The 23,141-nt window shown below is 40.3% G+C and overlaps 1 protein-coding gene across 1 annotated transcript in view; it reads left to right on the forward strand.

Moving 5' to 3' along the window:
- Positions 1 to 23,141, forward strand: part of RNF150 (ring finger protein 150) — a 122,249-nt gene that overhangs the window by 44,645 nt on the left and 54,463 nt on the right. Inside the window, exon 2 of the mRNA XM_075199395.1 lies at positions 19,302 to 19,552. Within this exon, the coding sequence (XP_075055496.1) occupies positions 19,302 to 19,552 (251 nt within the window). The remainder of the gene's footprint in view (positions 1 to 19,301; positions 19,553 to 23,141) is intronic.

The following is a 23,141-nucleotide window of genomic DNA, read 5'->3' on the forward strand; positions in this document are numbered from 1 at the left end:
TAGTTTCTTTCAGTTGCTGGTAGAGAATTTATTTTAAAAATAAAATACCAGAAATCCGTGTAACCGTCACATGTTGCTGGAGTATTTCCTAAAACTGGGAATTCCTTAAACATCATCTAGTAATCAGAGACGTTTACATATTTCAGTTCTTGTGTTTTTTTCTGGGGAAAATAGCAACTCAAGTGTAATGTTTTGTGAAATGAGAACTGACCCCAGTCACCCTTCCCTGGAGCTACAGGGGTACTGAGTCTCAGCCCATACTTTACATAGTGGATCCTTAATGTAACTTGTATTCTGAGTTTAGTGGTTAGTTCTGTACAGAACTAAAAGGGTAATAAGTAATTTCTACTGAAAGCCGGTTATGGCATGCTTGCCTACTCTCTAGGAACATCCAGGAGTCTCCCCAATTTTAGAGAGTCCTCCAGGAATCACGGGAGAGAAGGCTACCAATCTACATCCCACTCACTGCCCTTGTGAAGTGGACGGGGGCTATGATGACGCGATTCGAAAGGGACGTGATTCCCACTTGTCATTTGGACCTCTACTCCTGGATCTCCCATTGGAAAGGTCAACAAAAGCCAGTAAGTTTAGATTATGGTAAAAGTAAACTTGCCCTTTCTGCCCCTTACATTTATACATTTACCAGCCACAGGAACCCGTGTACCTGCCTCTTCTGCTTGTAAATAGCAGGCAATGCAAACGCCACATTTTTGTCAGATGATGGAAGTAAAGAAACATTGTATGATTTGCAAAAGACAGGATCCTTGCCAGTGTTAGGGAGATAATAATGCGGCTTTAGTAGAGGATTAAGGTAAAGAATGAGCTTCCAGAGTAGCACTGCACGTATCATGTAACACAAATAATTAGCCTTTTGCTTGTACAGCTTGTGGGGAGACTGCCATGGTCAAGGGCTTTGCAGTTGGGGATTGTGATAGCTGTGGTGAAATTTCCTAAATTGATTGGGATTCCGGTGTGTCTCTAAACGCAGGTGAAATTAAACCTATAGATATTATTGTAAAGTGCAGAGTTGTACCCTCCCTAGATAAAAAAAAAAAAAAGGCAACAGTCCACTGCTGTGTTCACCATGTGTGAGCATACATTCACAGATTTATTCTTCTGAATGTTTGTCATCCCACAAACGTGTCTGCCCCCACTGTGTATGCAGCAGGTACACTTTCAACATGCAGACATAGAATAGTTGTGATGCAATGTACCTCTCTATTTACCATGGGTTACAGTGGATATGTCAATCCAAAGGGGAAATTCCATTGTCTGACTATCATCATCATCATCATCTATTTATTTATATAGCGCCACTAATTCCGCAGCGCTGTACAGAGAACTCATTCATATGGGTCCCTGCCCCATTGGAGCTTACAATCTAAATCCCCTAACATACACACACAAAGACCGAGAGAGACTAAGGGCAATTTAATAGCAGCCAATTAACCTATCAGTATGTTTTTGGAGTGTGGGAGGAAACCCACGCAAACATGGGGAGAACATACAAACTCCACACAGATAAGGCCATGGTTGGGAAACGAACTCATGAGGCAGAAGTGCTAACCACTGCAGATAATGGCGTTGGATCATTCTGTTAGCATATCTTAGCATTCATTCTAGTTGCTTTTAATTAAGTTCTTTTGCATATCATTCTCCAAATGAGTAACCATTTACATGTTCTACTCTTTAGTGCCAACCTGTCTTTTACCAGTATGGAATGAAAGCATTCACGATCAGTAGGCATACTGTACTGCCCACTAACAGGGCTGCTGCTGAGTGCTGTTGCCATGCTCACTATATAGCTTGGAGAGAAGAAATCAAGTGGAACATAATAAACACTGATATCATTCTCACTGCTGTTAAAGAATGTGCCATTAAGATCATAAGTGTCTTGGCAGAACCCTGAGGAGTAGAAATTATCTTCAGAAAAACACAAAACCGTGCAAACAAATGCAGAAATCCAATTATCACTTTATGAGGTAAAGAGACAGAAGAGGCACATAACACAGACCAGTGTCTCTATGCAGTGGATATAAATACTTTCATTATCAGAATCTCAACCAATGTAATTAAGACCATGCTTTTCCCATCAATTATTTCTATTCCTCCTCTACCCTGGTCTGTTTTATACTTCACATGAAGATTAGTTAAAGTAGTTCCATCATTTTTAAGAGCAGGGATCATAGAACTCAACTTTTTAAAATGATTGGGGGTCAGAGACGGAACTAGCGAGCTGTGGGCCTCCCTTAAGGGAGGCTGGGAGACCCTATGTATCTGTAATGCAGTGGCCCCATTATCTCCATGGGCTCCGGAGCACTGCACCTGCTGCACCAATGGTAATTCCACCACTGCTCGGGGTACTCATGTTACTCCCCTTCCCATATGACTGAAACATACTGTGCCTAGATATGGGAAGTGGTGGAGGCAGCATAAATACTGGGAGCTGGATCCTATGGCAAGGCTTGTTTAAGTGGTTCAATTAACATCATTGTGGTAACCTCAGTCACTAAGGAAATACTGGCAGCCATATAATGTGCTAAGTACCAGAGTCTGTTTATCCAGTAACCTGACTAGGCTGCGGCATAGGGTGTGAGGCGTGTTTGGGGGGGGCACACAATTTGTAGAAAGAGAAATTAATTTTAATATATATAATAAAATAGCGAATTAGGCAGGCACTTGAGGATAAGTGAGTAGGAGAGACAAGCCTGGCAACAGGCGCAGGCGTGACAGTCCCCCCCCCCCCCCTTCATATCTTCACCCTCAGTAGTACTTGTTCATGCCTCAGTTCTGCTCTACAGTTCTGATATTAATGAAAGTCAAATGAGGGACAAAGATTACTGTGATACTTATAAAAAGCCAAGTGGAGCTGAGTTTCGAAAGAACTGGAAAATAAACATAGGGTGAGGGGGAGCTACAAGCGTTTTAGCCTGGGGCGGCATGAACCCTTAATCAGACCCTGTATAGCACAGCATGTGTGACAAATTAAAGGACCGCTAAACTCCAAAATGAAACTGTATAGATGTTAACCGTGAACCATGGAGTTAAAATACATTGGTCTGTGCTATCCTGATATTATACTGCAACTCTGTTAAAAATAGAGTATTACATCCCATCTCCATTACAGACAGCTAAAACACCTCCCAAATATTTTGAACAGGGACTTGATGGAATTCTACGAGCACTTGGTGTGACATTTTTGGCCCTGCCCCTGTGTATGAACAACTAATCATCATCATCATCAACATTTATGTATGTAGCGCCAGCAAATTTCGCAGCGCTTTACAATTGGGAGCAAACAGTAAAAGAAAAAAATACTTTGTAATACATACAGAGAGATAACGGGCCCTGCTCATAAGCTTACAATCTATAGGAAGTCATACTTGCCTACTCTCCCGGAATTCCCAGGAGGCTCCCGAATTTCAGGGAGTCCTCCCGGACTCACAGAAGAGTAGGCAAACATCCCGTTTTCGCCGAAATTCATGGCATTGAATGATGGGGGCAGGGCTTAATCACATCATTAAGCCCCGCCCCTGCTATTCAATGCCGTGAATTTCGGCATTTTATAGTGGGGGCGGGGCCATGATGACGTACCTACGCCCCCTCCTACCCCCTGTCACATGACTTCTCTCCTGGGGGAGAAATTTTAAAAGTCTGCATGTATGTGGGAAGTAGATGCACACAGTAGAAATCTGTGACGCTGCACTCGAACTCTGGTTGCTTAGTTAGCGAAGCTCCTCCCTGCCGCTGTAAAAGAATGAAGGAGAGCATTGTAGACATATTTATTTAAGATTAAACACTCAAGTTATTTCATGTATTTTATTCAGCCTTCATCTTTAGGTGGATTCCAATGCAGATGGAACAAACAATTCATCTATGTGGTAAAAAGACCTTGTTAATAAACACAGAAGGAAGTCTGGAATTTATAGCTATTAGTTTAATAAAAGTTTCAGTTTTCATTTATAAGCCAATGAATTGAAGGACGTTGCTGCAGACTCTCTTCTATAGGAAACATTATCTGCCAATTTAGCTACCTGTTGTTTTACAGCTCAGTGAGAAGTTACCACAGTTGAGACAACAGAGATGCAACGGCTGCAGCTTTACCATGTAAAAACATTTGTATCTATATTTATTTGTATCTATAGAAACCGCCTCAAATCCACGTTTAAGTGCAAATTATATGCATCCTTGTAGAAAATAGATAACAGCTGTGCAAGTAAGGTTATTGGCTGGCAGCAGCAGTACCCTAGTTATTCATCATCATCATCACCATTTATTTATATAGCGCCACTAATTCCGCAGCACTGTACAGAGAACTCATTCACATCAGTCCCTGCCCCATTGGAGCTCACAGTCTAAATTCCCTAACACACACACATAGTTATTACAGCACTTCCTGTTTTATCACTATAAATGTGCAGGCATCTAGAAGGAGGCAACAGTACGAGGCATGATGGTCAACTGGGCCTGTACGTAGCCACTACAAAAGTGTATAGTGTGACGGCCACATATTTGAACCATACAATGCAAGCATGTTTAATAGACAATTTTGTCTTACCTATCAGTTATTTGGCTGATTTTTTTTTAACAAAAGCTGCTAAGTATGTTAAAGTATCTCTGTCTTGCATAATACTGGAGTAGAAAGAGACTTGTGGGTCAGAGGCCTGAGTGTAGGTGATTGGCTTGCAGTCCTCTAGGTAACACAGATGTTCTGTAAATAGTGTGAAAAGATCACAGTCATAACATATGTTGTTTTGCTCCCCAAGTATTTTGACTCATATCACAGGCTTTTGTCTAATAATTGTTGGATGTGTCTTTTTGAGACACAGTGAAGTGAAGTTGCCTTTATGCTTATGAAGATGTACTGCAATTTCTTGCATTCCAACATATTATCAATATATACAATAAAATACAACAAATATAATCATTGCAAGAATATGTTGATACATCTTGAACCATAGGTATAACTATAACTTTCATGGATATAATGCAAAATCCCACTTCACAATGTATTTATTATAGCACAGAGCAGTTAAAAATGGAAACAAGACATTCCAACATATGTGTCATATCAGAACAGTATATAATGACATAGGGCATCACATTGCCCATAAAGTGTGTTAAAAGTGGCATAAAGTGTGGTGTTGCTAGTCACGAATACTGCAATGCAATTGGATTGGTTCATTGCAATATGATCTGGTATTTGGTAGCTTAGGTACATAGAGGGGAATAATTTTCTGGATGAAATTGGCGATAGATGCTACTCTATCACTTAATATTTAATCAATGGCTTCACATATGTGCCAATGGGGGCATCAGCCAACAGTATATTCTGTTCTGACGTATCAATTTATTCTGGACGGATTTTGATTATTTAGGAATTGAGCACACTGCTATGATTGGTTACTTACTTATAGTAAACTATTAAAGAAAAGGATCAAATGACCAATATATGCTTTTGGGCCAATTGTGGTTGCAACTCGTGTTGTCTGCATATAATATTCAGTCAGGGCCGGACTGGGACTAAAAATCAGACCTGGCATTTCAAGCATAAAGGCCCATCTCTGTTGATGAGCATGAAAAAACTGTGTGCCGCCAAGGGCGTGGCCACATTATGTTGGGGGCGTGGCCAACATGGGGCATTGATACATACATTATAATAAAACTTTACATTTATCAGGCTCTCCCTATCATGCCACCCCCCCACCCCAGAAACACATTACAACACCCCCAGTCCACTGTACTTATCTATGCTTCTGATGCTGCTGACATCCATCACAGTGGGAACTTCCTGTAGAGTGAGCAGGGAAGCTCTTAGTCTCACAAGATTAATAAATCTCATGAGACTTAGAGCTCCTCGGCTTGCTCTGCAGGCTGTGTCCTATCCAGGGCCTGGGAGTAGCTATCCGCTCCCTCCTGCTAACCAGAGCTGGATTTAGGCTCATGGGACCCTAGGCACTTAAGACAGGGGGCTCCTATGATGTAATATGGTTATAAGACACATTTTCAACAAATACATAGGCAATACTGTTGAGCACTACTTTTAGGTGCACACAGTTCTGCCTTCACAAGCAGTACAATGTGAAGTAGGACATACCTCCCAACTGTCCTTGCAGTTAGACCAAATCCTGACTAAGCGGGACAGTCACCCACCAAATTCAGGACAGTTGGCAGACTGTCGTGGTCTCTCCTACCTGTCTTGTCATTGTCACCACTTGTGGCTGCTGTCTGGATCCTGGAATGTTGGGGTCCCTATTTGGGGGGAAAAAAATGGGTACATAAAATTTAGAAAACTCCAACCAACACTGGTGTTAACTCAATATAGCACCCACGTTATAAAATTAGGCTTCACTCCAGCCCCAACATTAAAATAATAGTATTCCCATTTAATAAATAAATCTATTTCCCTCCTTCCAAACAACCTCAGGAAGAAATTAAATAGCATTTATGTTTAATAAAAATAACCATTTCCCAGAACCATCCCAGGCATTAAATAATTCATAATCACATTTAATAAATAGACCTCATTTTCCCCACAGCCCTACATTCACTTAATAGCACACATTATAGTCATATACTGTTCCCCACACACATTATAGTCATATACTGTCCCTCACACACATTGGCCATTTTTATTTTCCCCCTCCTACAGCCATTGCCCCCCCCTGCACACATTTAATGCCCCTTTCCCCCTGCACACATTTAATGCCCCTTTCCCCCTGCACACATTTAATGCCCCTTCCCCCCTTGCACACATTTAATGCCCCTTCCCCCACCTGCACATATATTCAATTTCTTTCCCCCCCTGCACATATATTTGATTTCTCTCCCTCCCCCCTGTACAGATATAGATATTTGATTTCTCTCCCCCCCCCCCTGCACATATATTCGATTTCTCTCTACCCTCCCCCCCACCCCGCGCAGACATTTTTGGTTTCCCTTCTCAATGAAAATACAGACGGCTACACACAGGAAAAAATATATATTTTTAAATTTAATTGGGGGATCGCAGGGAGCGGGACCGGCCCACACTGCCATCGGCCCTTCTGGCATTTGCCAGAAGTGCCAGATGGCCAGTCCGGCCCTGTGTTCAGTTCAAAAAGACTAGTTCGTTTCTGGGTTTATTAAGGGAATGTAAAATGTTTATGTATCTAGCAAAGGGTCTGCATTTACAAATCTGTAGTGGAACCTAATTAGAAGACAGAGAGGAAGTAGTTTGAGAATTGTGTGTTTCTCTTTATCTCCCAATAGGTGAAGGGCTTTATTTGAATTATATGTTTACAGAAAAGTCCTATATTTAGCATAGTAATACACAACAAGCACATATTGATTTTCTTAGTTAAACAATAATGCAATTAACTGAAATGTATTGCGATTTCATATTCCATTATGTGTTGCTGCTTTATATGCAGTCATTAATGTTGTTTGTACAATCAACAATGTTAACTAAAAAAAACAGTGAAAGCTTTGTTTTGCGTAGCTTTGCAATCTTTTACTGTATTACTGCAGTATCTTCTCTGGATCTAGCCAGTTGTTTTTTATGTTGCTGCTGCCTGTGGCATTTACATAACCTTGTTTCAAATGTTAGTAGACAGCCAATGTCTACTGGAGTGCGTAACATATGACTCTAATGCTTTATTTTATTCTCATTTATGACTTTAGTATGCTGGAGAATTGGGGAATGCAGTAAACATCTGGTCTGCTATTTAGACACATGCTTTTATCAGAGCTTGGCATGGTCAGACTGTAATGAAATGTACTTACGTAACTACTAGTCTGGTTGGCTGGATACATATGAAGATCTGTCAGGCAGTCACAATGAAAAACACACTGTACAGTACATCTGTACAGTAAGAAGTCACTTGAAAGCAGAACATGTTTTTTTCCTCTCATTGTTTTCTGTTATATTAAAAGGATTGTTTTAAAGAGAAAAATATTTAGGTAAAGCCACGAAACCGTGACTTGCAAGCCTGCTTTTTGAACAGAGCAAAACATGTGAAACCTAGTGGTTTAATTTTATTTATTAAAAGTAAACATTTTGTTATTACAGTGTGATTATGCTCTCGCGAGGAGTATTTTACTAGCCAATCAAAAATGGTTGTATGAAATCAGCATGATACATGGTTACTTTCCATCATCAGGACCAATTAAAACTGTGCACTAAAGAATTCTAGCATTAGCTTTCAACAAGGACAATTACTACACGTGCATTCTACTTAAAGAAACAGTAGGGTTTAGAATTCACTTTTTTGTTAACATTTTGTTTTGCATGACTAGTATTGCCAAGCAAACACAAGCAGACATCCATTAATGCTTCATTTATGATTGAATGTTCTTGGCTGTTATGTAAACATTCTATAATTTACATTTTTTTTTATTTTTCATTTTAAATAGTCTGTTCATACAGCAGAAATACTGCTTATAAACAGGCAAAACAAGAAATGAGATCATGTTTTCATTAAAGAAGTCCAAGGAAAAGGTTCCAATGTGAGACCTGTCCTAAATATGTGTACCATGTCATGGAGATAGAATGTTATTATTGGAAGATGGGAGCAGATATTTCCAGTTCCCGGTATTTAGGGAGGGGGGGGGGGGGTAGCATAATGGGAACATCCATGGGTCCTGCTGGACCAGAGCTTCTGACATAGAATGCAGGAGATTATGGACGATATTGTAGAATGGAGCAGTTATCGGACATGTCCATAACACATGAGACATAGTTTCCCTGTTTCCACAGTTGCGTCTGCACCTGGGATTGGTGGTGGGAAGCATCTTGTTCAGTCTGGTATATGATGCCTTCTGTAATACACTTTATACAAGGTCTTCTTTATTTTACTAGAGATTGAGTTTTTCACAGTTTCATCCCATGCTTCCTCATCTGGTGGGGGGCTGAGATCTCTTTCCCCTTCCAGTTCATACCAGTTCAGCATAGGGCAAGTGTATCCAGGAATAGACCATAAAGTTGGGAGAGCATGGCCTTGCAAATGTATTCGCATAATATTTCGAAAAATAGTGAGAGATTTCAGCACTTGAGCTGGGGGAGGGACAATTGAAAATGTGGAAATTTGATGAATTCAAAATGTGTGAAAGGAATATCTGCTGGAGGTCCTCCAGGGCAACATTCTATGATGGTTATGATAATCTGGTTTCTGTATAGTACTATGCTGTAACTGTATATTGATGACATTTCAACACAAGCAAATATGCTGCAATTTGCAATGATGAATGAAAAGGTTCAACTTGCATCCAATATTTGAAATAGTTAAAGAGAGATGATTGCGAAAATACACCTTTTTATTTGGTCACATTTGCCTAGCATACTTTGTCATGTTTATGGCATAATTAGGAATTAATAAAATAATATATAAATATTCACCACCAAAGGCATGAGTTGAATGTAAAGTCATTATGTGTAGGTACAAAAGGGTTAGTATTTCTGAGGTTTCTGTAAGTCTGTATTGTGTCATTAGCTGGAAGTGCTCTGCTGCGATACCTATATCAGTGATGCCACGGGCATTATATAGTCATATAGGAAACCTAATACACCAAAGCAAACCATTCATAATATACATTTGGATAGATCTCTATGCATAAACCCAGTGTCATCGATAACTACTAGCTGTAAGGATGAGGAGAAGATCAAGCATCTCCCCAAATAATTTATCTAACATAATTATGTTTCATATACCTGTGTGTAATTTTTAACTTAATGGGATTATTATTAAAACTCTGCTATGTTGTGGGAGAGAGATATTGCGTTTATAATAATGCCTGATTAAAATGTGTAGGAATTGAAAGCAATTAGCATACATTCAGCCTCCTCTCGGTGATCTATCAAGGAAAGGGTGTTGAGGGGAAAAGTTATTTCAAAAATGATAGCATTAATGCTAGAAGTTGCCAGTCCCAGGGGATAACTGTGCTATTTATTTTACAAAACTGTTTTGCAATTTGTAATACTATGTGTAATTTTATTAAGCCTCATACATTAAGCAGTGTGACTTTCTTCTTGATATTAAACATCTCAGGACGTTAATAACAGATTAGCATCATTAAACATAATGCTTTATTATTTGAATTAAGCATTTTTATAATGATTGAAGGTTTTCAAATATTAATTTTATTAAATCTAATATATTTTTTGAACTTTAAAAAAACTTTCCACATTAGTGGAACTGAATGTCCAATATAGTTAGTATGGTTTATAATATAAACAGTCGACTTATCACCATAGTAGGGACCCAACATTACTAGCAAATATTCACATCTAGCCTATGTTACATTCCCTGAACTCTCTGCAGCCAGCTTCAGTACACTGCACACAGAGGGGGTGATTTAAGTGCAAGGGAGATTCTGAGATACTGGGGCACAGATGGGATGAGAGGACAAAAGGAGACAGACATACACACAAAGGGGTAGAAAGAAAGAGACAAACACCCCCATTTTGGAAATTGAGACACACAAGCACAATGAGGGCAGAAAGAAATACACATAGGACGATTCAAATCGCAATGCAACTGTAACACAAGTTGCCGTTTAAAAAGAGCATGGAACTTAAACGTTGTTCCATTCGTATTTAAATGGGAGCGAAAGGGTGTTTTTTTAAAAAGGTGGAGCCACCACTCACCACTGAACAGGTAATGGCGCGTGTGCTGCAATAATACGCTGCACAGTTCCTGCCTTTTTCTTGCAGCCCCATGGATAGGGCTGCGGACTACAGGAAAACTGGCGCCCCCATACTGGATGTGGGGGTGGTGATTCAAGGATAGGGGGAGTTTCTGAGCAACTGTAACCCCCCCCCCCCTCCTAAGTGCACACCTGCAGGGGCATCTGCTGGGCAGATGAAGGTACTGCATTCAATTAAGAATCATGAAGAGAATCAGCAAAACAGTCTAAAATATAATATAACAATATAATATAATATAACAATATAAAATATCACAATATAACCAACATAATACCTTAATTTCATATCGCATGTGCTAATACTCAGATATATAAATGCATACAGATACATTGAGTTTTCTTTCCAAAAAGAATTAAGGGCATTTACATAATAAGATGAAATGTTTACAAAACAGCCCTAGATTCCTGTCAGATGGGACAATCCCTGTGTACACTGTACACTACATGAACACTACTTTGAAACACCTTTCATTACTATATGTAAGTGTAGCAATGATTAAATGCCACACTCAAAACACGGGGCAGGAATTACACAAAGAGGCCCCTTTAGTAGAGCAACAGCAGGTTAGTACGTCATAGTCCTTCTTACATTGAGCAGCATAGTATGTATAATATAGTCACCCATTTTGGATTATGAATAAAGCTAACCTGAAACTATATATAACACTGTTATCTTACAGAAGAAGAGGACAAGCACATATTGATACATATTGATTTGTCATAGCAGCTGTCCATTAAGCCTACTTAAGGCACATTTGGGTGTGGCTCACAAGCCAGCCCTTGCTAGATGTAAACCCCTCTACCTGGGAGGTGATTGCATCTGACTAACTGCATTTTAATGGTGTTTAAAGCATATAGGTCAGTGTAGGACCTGCATATAATGAGGTTCCCTTGACGTTGGGATGCAGGCTTAAATCTTTTGGTCAAAATATGAACTAATACCTCATGTTTTCATTTTGCTAGACACAAACAGATATGCAGTGTAAAGGATAAGCGCTGACAACTTTCTTTTTGTTTTGTATACATATTGATACCAGGTCTTTGGACAGTAATTTGTTTTAATATTCTGTATATTCAGCTTAGGTTATGGCAATACAAATAAGTAAGAAATCAGGAGCAGACATTAGTGTGGCACGTGGAAGCAAACTTGTTCAAAAAGTATTAAACTGATTTGTAGATTATATTATTATGCTACAAGATTAGCAATGGTATCCGGCCAAAAAAACAAAGCTGGCATAATAACTCAGTTACTACATCGTTACTTGACGTATTTGTTCCTGAATAGTTTCCAGATCACATGAGTTTGGTTATAACATACATGCTAACTTGCCTCACTTACCACCAGGTATATTTTTTGCACAAAAGTACATTAAAATGGGTTAATTCCACTATATGTGTCACCCTCACTATAATACTTTAGCTCAGTAGTTCCCAAACTTTTGCAGTTCGCCGCACCCTTAGAGTCTACAAATTTTTTCAAGGCACCCCTCCAAAATAATTACTGAGCAGTCCTGTTTTAGAAGTATTTAGGTCACGACAGAAATACTTATTTAGTTGTATGCAAAAATGCCCCTCTGCATCCAGACACACTGCCCCCTCTGCAACCAGGCACACTGCCCCCTCTCACGTTGCCCCCTCTGCCCTCTGTCACGCTATCCCCTCCTCTGCCCTCCTCCTCTGCCCTCCTCCTCTGCCCTCTGTCCTCCTCCTCTGCCCTCTGCCCCCTCCTCTGCCCTCTGTCCCCCTCCTCTGCCCTCTGCCCCCCTCCTCAGCCCTCTGTCCCCCTCCTCTGCCACGATCCCTCTCACTCTGCCCCGCGCCAGACATAAAAAAAAGAAGGAACACAGAAACCTACCAATCCGCGCGACGCCGGGACCCAGCAGACTCCTCTCTCCCGCAGCTGTCACTGACATCGATATTCAGTGACAGCTGCGGGGGAGAGGAGGCTGCTGGGTCCCGGCGCCCGGCGGATTGGTAAGTTCCTGTGTTCCTTCTTTTTTTTATGTCTGGCCCGCGGCACCCCAGTGACAGCGCCGCGGCACCCCTGGGAGCTGCGGCGCACACTTTGGGAACCGCCGCTTTAGCTTGTGGTATAAAGAGGGATCACTGAAGTAGTCGTTTTGGTTAGTATAGTGGGCTTGGCTCAGAAGAGACATGATATATAAAGGGTTTTTACAATGTACATTTTACCGTTTTGTTCATTCTCAATTTGTGAGACATATCTTTAAATTTACCATGCAGCCACAAGAGCTTAGTGCAGCGACGGCAAGCTCTGTGTTAACTAAGGGACATGCGGTTGATTTATTTTCTCTTTATTTATAAATGCTAGCATACTCTATTGTGTAGAAAGAAAACTTTTCCTACAGATTTGTATAATTGGTCATCTTGGTTAAAGTATCATTAGTAGCAAGCGAACAGCGACCATTTTGAAAATAAAACATTTACGAGAATGCTTATAACAATGCTAACATTTATAATTGGAAGGCTTATTTCTAACTAAAGCCATAATTAAGCCTAGACTTATATACTTAAGCATGTACTAAATGCAATAATGCACAGTAAGGCTGGGAAAGCTTGCTCTGTAGAAGAGGAGAGCCAATGGGAAGGGCGGATTGTAGTCACAGTGATAAAGTGCTTGTGCTGTGCTAAGGCAAACAGTTTAATGAGCCTGTGTTTGCCAATAGTGCAGCCCACTAGCTAAGTTTGACATGTCCTACTTTATATGCTGCTAAACAGCCTACAAAACAATTATTCATATAAGCACTAGGCTTGTAGATAATATTTGGATTACCTCTTGTCTGTTTCCCAATGTATAAAAGGTACAAGCCTAGACAACTTGTAGCTCACCAGCTGTCGTCTTACTCCAACTTCCCATTGACAGGTACTGTTGAACAGATTGCATGCTGGGTTCATGGTCTAGCTACGTTCAGCAATTGTGGACATGATACAATGGATGCCATTGGACCATAGAAGTGTTTACTATATTAACAAAACAAATCAAGATTCCCTGTAATAGCAAATAGGATCTAGAGTATATTAGTAAAGCCACTTAACACGTAGGATAAATTACATTCTTGAACATGATTTTTACATGTTGTGCCTTCAACAATATTGCCCCACGTTTATAGCTCCTGAAGTGATCATGCTACACATGCTCATCATCATCATCATCAACTATTTATTTGCTGTTTTGTCATAATTGCAGGATATAAGTTATGTTATTATTCTCATCGAGAAAGTTCTTGTCATTATAAAGACATGAATATATGAGACTCCCAATACTACTGCATAGTTTTATTAAGCTGTGCAATATGGTTCAGCTCAGCTGGGAGCCTCTCAGGCTGCTTAGAGCTACAAATGTACTTTGATGTTGGCCCCCGTAAGGCCTCTTAAGGCTCTTGGAGCAATTCAGAGTGGACACTAGTTATTATATTTAAAAACATTTAGATTAAAGATTTCCAAATTATTTAGGGAGAATCCAATTGTAAATGATCAAACCAAAATGTGTTCGCTGAATGTCAGCTATTCCTGATTAGGGTAGCATATAGCTATTTTCTTTGCTAATAAACACATGAAACTTTCATATTCACACAAGTGTGTACCTGCACAGGATATGTTCCATGCAAGCAGTTCATAAACGCATTTCATGAGATCAACTGCAAACTGCTGTCATCCTTCAACCACTAAAATTGCTCATACACAGCCCAACTGGCAGCATCTGAAGACTCCCATCATTCAGGCTGAACAGTGTGGTTAGGAGTTTGGGGTCTGGATGCCTGTGCTTATTTGTGTGTCTTTATGTTGCTACCTTTCGGATTTCACAGGGGTTCCAGCTCTGCGGGTACTGGTTTCAGTGGGGTGTTTCAGTGGTGCAACTTTGTTATGTGGTTTGTTGTAGGTGCACTATTTATAAATACATTTCAGTTTTTCTTACCTGGGTTGTTTTTTTGTGCTTTATCTCTGTGGTACTTACAGTCCGTCTTATGTTGCTTGAGATTGTTGCTAGTCCTACTTTTGATTTTTCTGTTTCCGGATTGTCTTGGTATGTGAAGGCAAAACACTTAAACACTTGTTATTATTATTATTATTATTATTAATAATTTCTATTTATAGGGCGCCACTAGGTATCCGTAGCGCCGTACAGGGACAGACAGAAACATGATACAGGGTGAGACAGCACAGTACGGTTAACAGAAAGCACAGTAACTCAGAAGCTCAATGAACAGCTAGATTAGAGGTGAGAGCCCCCAGCGGGGTAGAGACAGGGGCCGGAGGACCTCACGGAGGAGACAAGGAGCTGGAGAGCAGAGTTAAGGTGGTGGAGAACAGAAGGAGAGGAGGCCCTGCTCGGAGGAGCGTACAATCTAAGGGGAGGGTAGGACGGACAGAGACACAATGGTAGGAGGAGGGAATGGGAGAGCGGAGGCAAAGACGGAGAGGGGGGGAGGAGAATGAAAAGGTGGGAAGAAGGAGGGGGACAGGAGAGGGAGGGGGGTAGGGGGAGACTGGGAGGAGGTCACTGGGTGGGGGAGTGAAGGGCTTTAAGGAAGAGGTGGGTTTTTAGGGCCCGTTTGAATCTGGAGGTGTATGTTAGGAGGTGTATGTTCTGCCCCTGCTGTAGGGCAGGAGCAAATACACACTGATGATGATGGCTTAAAGTTAACCTGGTGCATATGCTGCTGATGCAGAGGCTGACATATCTGGAGATATTCATGGCTCTGCATGTGGGTGCAAGTCTGCTTGTTTTTCTGCTCTTTTTTTATTTCAGAGAAAGTTACTCCTGTTTTGCGTCCAATCCTGAATCAGCCCAAATGTTTCCCTATGTAAATAATGAAGTATTCCCCTTTATATACAGATGCTGTATATATCAGATCTAGGCATACTTGCCCACTCTACTGGTAGGTTTCTCGGACTTCCGGGAGAGCAGACCATTGTCTTGCATCATGCTCACTTCTAGTAAAATGGGCGGGATGGGGACCTTTATGAGGCGATTCGTTGCATTGCATCCCGGGGGCAAAATTATGTGATACTCGATGCACTCTCCCCTCCAGTATCTCCAAGAGGGGAAAAAAAGAAGATGGCAAGCATCATCATCAGCATATATATATATATATATATATATATATCACCAGCAAATTTTAGCACTTTTGGAAACAAACACAGCAATAAAACAATAGTGGGTAATACAGACTGGCAGAGAGGTAAGAAGGCCCTGCTTGCAAGCTTACGATCTAGGGAATGGATTTAGAGCTCTAAATTGTGCTCACACATGTAATAGAATGTTATCAAGGCTATGTACTTGCTTAAATACCGTACTGTTAGTTGGCTAGGGTGGAGAAAGTTGGAACAAACATGTATTTTCTAGTAAGATATATTATCACTGCTGCCAGTTTTATTTGCTTTTCTGTACAGTAAAATCATAGTAATCTGTAGCAGATTTCCTTCCTCTGACAACTCACCCCCTGCAGTTGTATTGTAAGATTAAGTGTTGGTGTGTTTTAGCATTTAGCTTGACGTAGCTGTGTACATGTACAGTCAAATTTTTCTGATTATAATAAATTGTTAAGGTAGCATTGTAAAGCCCACATGAGACCTTTTTGATGTTTTAAAAACAAGAAATAATTACTTGTCTTGTTAACTTGGTGCTAAAGGGCAACAGAACGCAATATTTGAGTATGTTATAGATGAAGTGTAATTGCAAAATGCATTTTATACTACTGCCTAAGGATAAAACATGACAAAATCTGAAGGAAAATAAAGCAGAACAAAAATATCATAAAAATTCCTATAGTCAAAACACTGCTTTCCTTTTCACCACCAGCCTTATAAAACTAATACCATCTCATGATAACTTTAGCTTACCTTTTTAATGGAGTCCTTAAGTGTCCATTGCCACCGGAGAAGATGTGGTGGATCCATCACCAGGACCCTTGGCTGTGCATGGGTGCAACCTTAGCTGCACATGTGCAGTAGCCACACAGGAGTGGTTAGTTAGTTTAGGAGGGGGTTTCTCAATGTCACGCGAATGGGCCTTGGCCTAGTAAATACCAGCAGCAGTACAGTTTTCACCCACTTGCCAATGGTAAATAGACCCTTTCACGAACGCCCAGCCTGTCCCGGCTACAGTAATCTGAACAGCTGACCGTGACTGGCGTCACCTTAGTCACTTAGCAATGGATACACCTTTTCTGCCACCACAAAGAATTTATTTTGGTGTCCTTACGTTCACCAAAACCACATATTAATGTTTCACACTTAAATCACATACACATGTAGCATGAGCCTCCCTGGGCTTCGTAAGTTCACAAAGAATCACTAGAGAATATGCTATGTAAAATGTATTTGATCTGAAAAATGTTTCCAAGGCTTAGTTGCAAAAAATTAATAGCAAGTCATACAATATGTTAAACAAATAAGTTTCAGAAAATAATATAGGAAATAAAACCAGAGTCAATACTTACTTAGTTAAGACTTGGTGTGTGTGAGGGAACACAATTGAGAAAAATGGGACATTTCAATCTGGATAGAACCCCTCATGAAAATGCACACTTTACTGTCTAAGGCAGAAGATTTTAAACCTTTCCAAACATTGACATATGTGCAATAAAACACAAATTTATAGAATTAACAGGGAACCTGTTTTATCACGGTGCTTTTAAGGGGAAATGGTTAGGAGAGGGTAAAGAGTAGAGAAGGGACAAGGAAGACTACATAAGAGGATGGGAGGGAGTGTAAAGGGGAAGAAAGAGTGGGAAGGATGAAGTCCAGGAAGAGAATTATGGACACCAGATGAGGTTAGTCTTAATTACTTACAAAGCTCTCTCCCAGTCTACTTCCCCCTATATCTCTAACCTCCTTACCATTCACACTCCTGCCCGCTCCCTGCGCTCGGCAAATGACCGTAGCCTCTCCTCCACTCTTATTACCTCTTCCCACGCCACAGTCCAAGACTTCTCCCGAGCTGCCCTCTGCACTGGAATGACCTCCCTCGCTCCATCCGTCTCGCGCCCAATCTGTGCTCATTCAAACGGGCACTCAAAACTCACCTGTTCCTGAAAGCCTAACAACCATCCACTTAACCCCTCATTCACTCAGCTTGTTCTCCCCTGGTCCCTTTTTCTCCCTTGCATCACTGCCTTCCTTCGTGCCTGTTTTGTCCACCCTCCCTTAGGATGTAAGCTCGCATGAGCAGGGCACCTCTTCCCTCCTATCTCCCTACCTGTTCTTCTGCTCCGCCCTCACTCCATATGTCTACCCGGAATTTCTGAAGCATTGGTACTGAGGGGCATATTCAATTAGCTTTCCGATTCGCGGTAACGCGCGTTACCGCGAAAAGTGCGCGTTCTTGTCGGTAATACGGTACCGCATTAACGCGGATTTTCGTACGCAACCCTATGGGCTGCGAACGAAAATCCACGTTATTGCGGTAACGTGTATTACGTTTCGCGGCTGTTCCGGCGCGTTACCGCGATTTTAAAAGCTAATTGAATATGCCCCTTAGTGTTTATTGTTCTGTAATGTTTTACCCTGTATGGTCTACTGTTCGTACTATGTAAGGCGCTGCGAAAACCCTGTGGCGCCCAACAAATGATGATGATGATAATAATAATTACAACAAAATATGCAGTAGTAAATTAAAATGATTGTTCCGTGTTTCCCAGATCTTACAAAATGAGCGTGAGGAATTCTTCAAGAAACAAGTCATGTACTCCATAAAATATACATGTCAACGTTTGATACTGCTTGGTAGGAGGGAGAGGAGGTGGATTTCATGTCAGTGGCACCATGCTGTACTATACGCGCACCACCCTGCCTCTACGGGCATGATGCCTGGAAGTACAGGTTCTTGAAAATTAAAAAGAAGTCTGCATTTTACTGTGTCCAACATTACAAATGTTAAAAAAGAATAACAAAATACATGTAAAACTGACTTCCAACCAATGCCGACATTTGTCCTGTTCTGCCTATTAGCATGTAGCTCACCGCAGCATGAAATTCAAGGGGACCCGATGCCTGGTGAAGGAATGGAACTTTTCATTAGTAATGCTCAGAATAAAAGAAAAACGCAGTGACCTGGGTGACATCATGCCGCACCGCCTGGCCCTGACCTCTGTTATTATAGTCAACATGTAGCGCTTACCTGTTTTCCATTCACTGGTTACCATCTACTTTTGCTTGAAACCTAGGGGTATTGCCCCTATTCATCCTATTAAAGAGAGGAGTTTAAGAGGATGTCTGGGCAGATGTAAAAACAGCATGCCGAAAACAAGCAGTACTGCAGTACTACAAGCTTCTCCTGTATCATCCTAGTTGGATAAAGGGGGGATGTTACACTGCTATTTTTTTCTGCATAGAGTACTAAGAGGTTCAGCATGGATGATGTAAACACTTAAAGCATTGGAGTTGGTGAGATTGGATGTTGTTTAGCTAAATTGAAAGAGGTTACTGTCATAAATCAATAGTGCAATCATATGGTTAGCTGTTTCAACACTGAACATCTCTGCAATGGTTTTGTGAGCCACTTAAAAATTAAATGGTTCAGTAACTTGTATCTGTTTATTTGACATTGCAAATAATTGCCTTTTGTGTTCTTATCATTGTCTTATTCTCTCTGGCAGGTATTGAAGATATTGTAGCAATAATGATCCCGGAGCCTAAAGGGAAGGAAATAGCAAGCTTGATAGAAAAGAACCTTAATGTGACTATTTACATTACAATTGGAACACGGAACTTACAAAAATTTGTCAGCCGTACATCAGTGGTGTTTGTTTCCATATCCTTTATTGTTCTTATGATCATCTCTCTTGCCTGGCTAGTGTTCTACTATATCCAGAGGTTCAGATACGCAAATGCACGGGACAGAAACCAGGTGAGTAGTATATGTAGATCTCTCAGTTTTTCATACTTCGTAATGATACATTCTTACATGAAATTCATGGATATATATGAAACAGCAAGCAGTTTAAAAGCTGTAATGTGGGTGTGGCATGGTCACAGGGCCCCCAAGCATTACAGGGGGCCCCAATCTCACCCCTTTTTGACAACGGGTATTGGTCCGCAAAACCACAGTCTCCTGCTGACAACACCACTCACCTGTGGCTGTGAGTGGGAGGACTGGGTGAGCACTCATAGCCAGATGCCTTGGTTACACCGACCCAGATCGATAAGACTTCCACTTAGTAAAACAATAAATGTATATATCTATATTAAAATTATAACAAACTAGATATGCTTTTTAATCTATGTACAAATTTAAAAAAATTCTTTATTTAAATGATGAATTACTTAATAATTTATTTTACTTACTTTGTTGATGGCTATAATCATCATCATCATTTAATTATACAGCACCACCTATTTTGCAGCGCTGCACCGCTTCACACAAGTCCCAGCCCTTCCCTAGTGCATGCGCACACACACAGACTAGGGTTAATTTTGTCAGCTGCCGGTTAACCTACCAGTATGTTTTTGGAGTGTGGGAGGAAACCAGAGCACCCGGAGAAAACCCACGCAAACACAGGGAGAACATACAAACACCACAGGCGGCACAGAATGACAGTATAAGGATTGCAGTGATACTTGTACTGCTGTAATCCTTGTTAAGTAGACTTTCTAATGCTTTGTATGGGGAAGCAATCGCTGGTGAGACCTGGTGAATCTTATCGCCAGAATGGACTATCATCAGCGGTGATTACTTGATGTATAGGGGGTTCCCAGTCTTCAGTGAAAACACCCATTTGCGCCAAAGATAAGGCTTTTTGCAGTTTAATAAATAGACATCTCAGACTGTACAGACGGTCCAATGGGACAGGGACTGGTAGGAATGATTTTATAAAACCTTGAAAGCATTGCATAATATATGATGCTATACAGATTAATGATAACAGCACTTGTGGATGCTCAGTGCTTCTAACACACCTGAGGACGAGGATACCAACCCACCCACAGGTATTGTTTTAGTGGCCCAATAAACTAGTATCAAGATTCTCACGAACCACTGTCTTTTTGTCTTTGAAACAGCATCTAGTTATAGAAAACAGCATGAAATGAACAGGCAAGATTAATTTAATTAGCCCACTTTTGTTCTGTTTTCCATTATACTGCTTTAACACAGAGCCCCTTAAATATATTCTACCACTAATTAATAATGTTGATGATTTTTCTGTTGGCGGTTCTACAAGACAGATAAATTGCACAGCCAGTGTCTCTGAGCAGCCAGGCCTCAGGCTTATGTGGCCTTGCCTCAAATCCTAGCCTGAACGTAAATTTGTAACATCATATTTTGAGTTTCAAATATAAAATACATAAACTACTAAAACGTTCCTATCAAGGAAGTATTCTACATTTAATCTGTGTTAAAAACATATTTATCAATGCACTGTTGCTACGGTTCAACAATAAAGATTTTTTTTGTAGTATCAACTTTTTGATTATTTAAAGAAACCATTAATTATATAGTAAATTCTTATATAGCATGTTCTGTTCTCCTCATCTTCTATATTTCCACTTTCCAAAAGCTCCTACTGGGCAGATGTTAAGATTAAATTTTAACCAGATGTGGCAGATTCTGCAATAAAAACTGTTTCCCACCAAGGTATCACGCTGAAAACTTTGCAGCCTGTATCATTAAACAGTGAGAATAAAACATTTTTCCTGTGCATTTAAAATAGAAAGAGTTATAATAAATATCTTCAATGAGTTTACACACAAGGTCTCTGTGTTTCTGTTGATATAGCCACACAAGGCAAGGTCTATGTGAGGGGCTGTTTTTAATTGCACACAGCTTTATGACTTAGTAAATTTTGCAAAGTACGTCTGGGAGAAAAAACCTCACTTATAACAAGTTGACTTTTTTACTGCATGAAGCTTACCAAAGGAAGGGGGCTATTTTCTAAGAGAATGAAAAAAAAAAATGCAATTGGGGTTTAATTGACATTCTATTTGTATTTATAAAATGTTTTAACATTAAGATATACATTGAGGAGTTAACCCTAATTTTCAAGTATGTCCTGGGTACATCATCATCATCACCACCATTTATTTATATAGCGCCACTAATTCCGCAGCGTTGTACAGAGAACTCACTCACATCAGTCCCTGCCCCATTGGAGCTTACAGTCTAAATTCCCTAACACACAGACACGGACACACAGACACGGATAGACACACACACAGACAAGGGTCAATTTGTTAGCAGCCAATTAACCTACCAGTATGTTTTTGGAGTGTGGGAGGAAACCAATGTTTTCCCTAGGACTTAGGATTTGTGACACACTAGATGGGGCCTTGTTAGATGAAATGTACTAGAGAGTATATATTCAATGGTTCGACAAAGGATAGGGGATTGCAAATAAGACTCTTTGGGTCTAATATGAACCTTAAAAAGCAAAAACTACCTGTACTCTATAAATATGACCATCATACTCTCAATCACCAATTTACAGCATGTGCCACGTTATAAAGGAGGTGCTTCTCTATTTTACATCAATCTAAACCAGCAGAATGTGAGTGACAGGCTTGTAGGCTTGTGCTGTTGACCTGCATCGTGTAAATAGATTGATTCATGCAGAGGGGCCGGGTAATGTTGTTACAGCAAGCTATATGGCATAGCGTGCATTTTGATTGTCATTGTGTATCATACGTGCTTATGACTGTATACTAAACATGTAGGATTAGTTTCAGGTGCATGTAATGGATTGGGGAACTGGGCTTGCTTTATCCTGCTTTATTTTTTTAAATGAGCTGCAGTGAAAACTCATTGCAACACTGAACAGTGCATTTTACTTTCATACTACATATATGAAAATGTCATCTTTTAGGTTTTGTTTTCTTTTTAAGCCAATATATTGTTTTATAAATATTGTGTACATTATGGCTTTTCTCACACGATCAGTGACATTCCTTAACTATACTACGGTTTTGTGCACTGCAAGATGTAAAGTAAAACAATTAAAGCATCTGACTGCACTCCCCACTTCCTATTTCTTTCCAGACTCAGATGCCTGCTGTTCTGCATCATGCTGTGTCTGTGAGCCACACATTGAGTTACCACAGCTGCCTTTATATCCCTACATCCCCACGTGGCTCCATTATTTAAGTCTGTTTTCTCACACTGTCCTTTGACCCATTTGACAGGAATCCAGGCACTTACAGGCTACCCAATAGTTCTGTTCTCTCAAGAGAAGCTTGTCAGTGGAATCAGTTTTCTTTTCTAACTACATTTGTGTTGTTTTAGGCACACGTGCTATAATTTCACATTTCTACTGGTTGTTATCCACAGGGATGTATTAGGTAAGGTAGTTAGAGCAGATCAATCTGTAATCAGCATGAGCATATATTTTGGCATTAGAAAATTATATTTGCAGTTATCATGCATTAGGTTGAATCTAGTAAAGTATGTAGTAACAATTTGTACTGAACATAGCAAAGCAATTTGTGTGCAGGTTATCTAAGTGGAT

Source organism: Mixophyes fleayi, chromosome 1 (assembly GCF_038048845.1).
Source record: "Mixophyes fleayi isolate aMixFle1 chromosome 1, aMixFle1.hap1, whole genome shotgun sequence".
NCBI lineage: Eukaryota > Metazoa > Chordata > Amphibia > Anura > Limnodynastidae > Mixophyes > Mixophyes fleayi.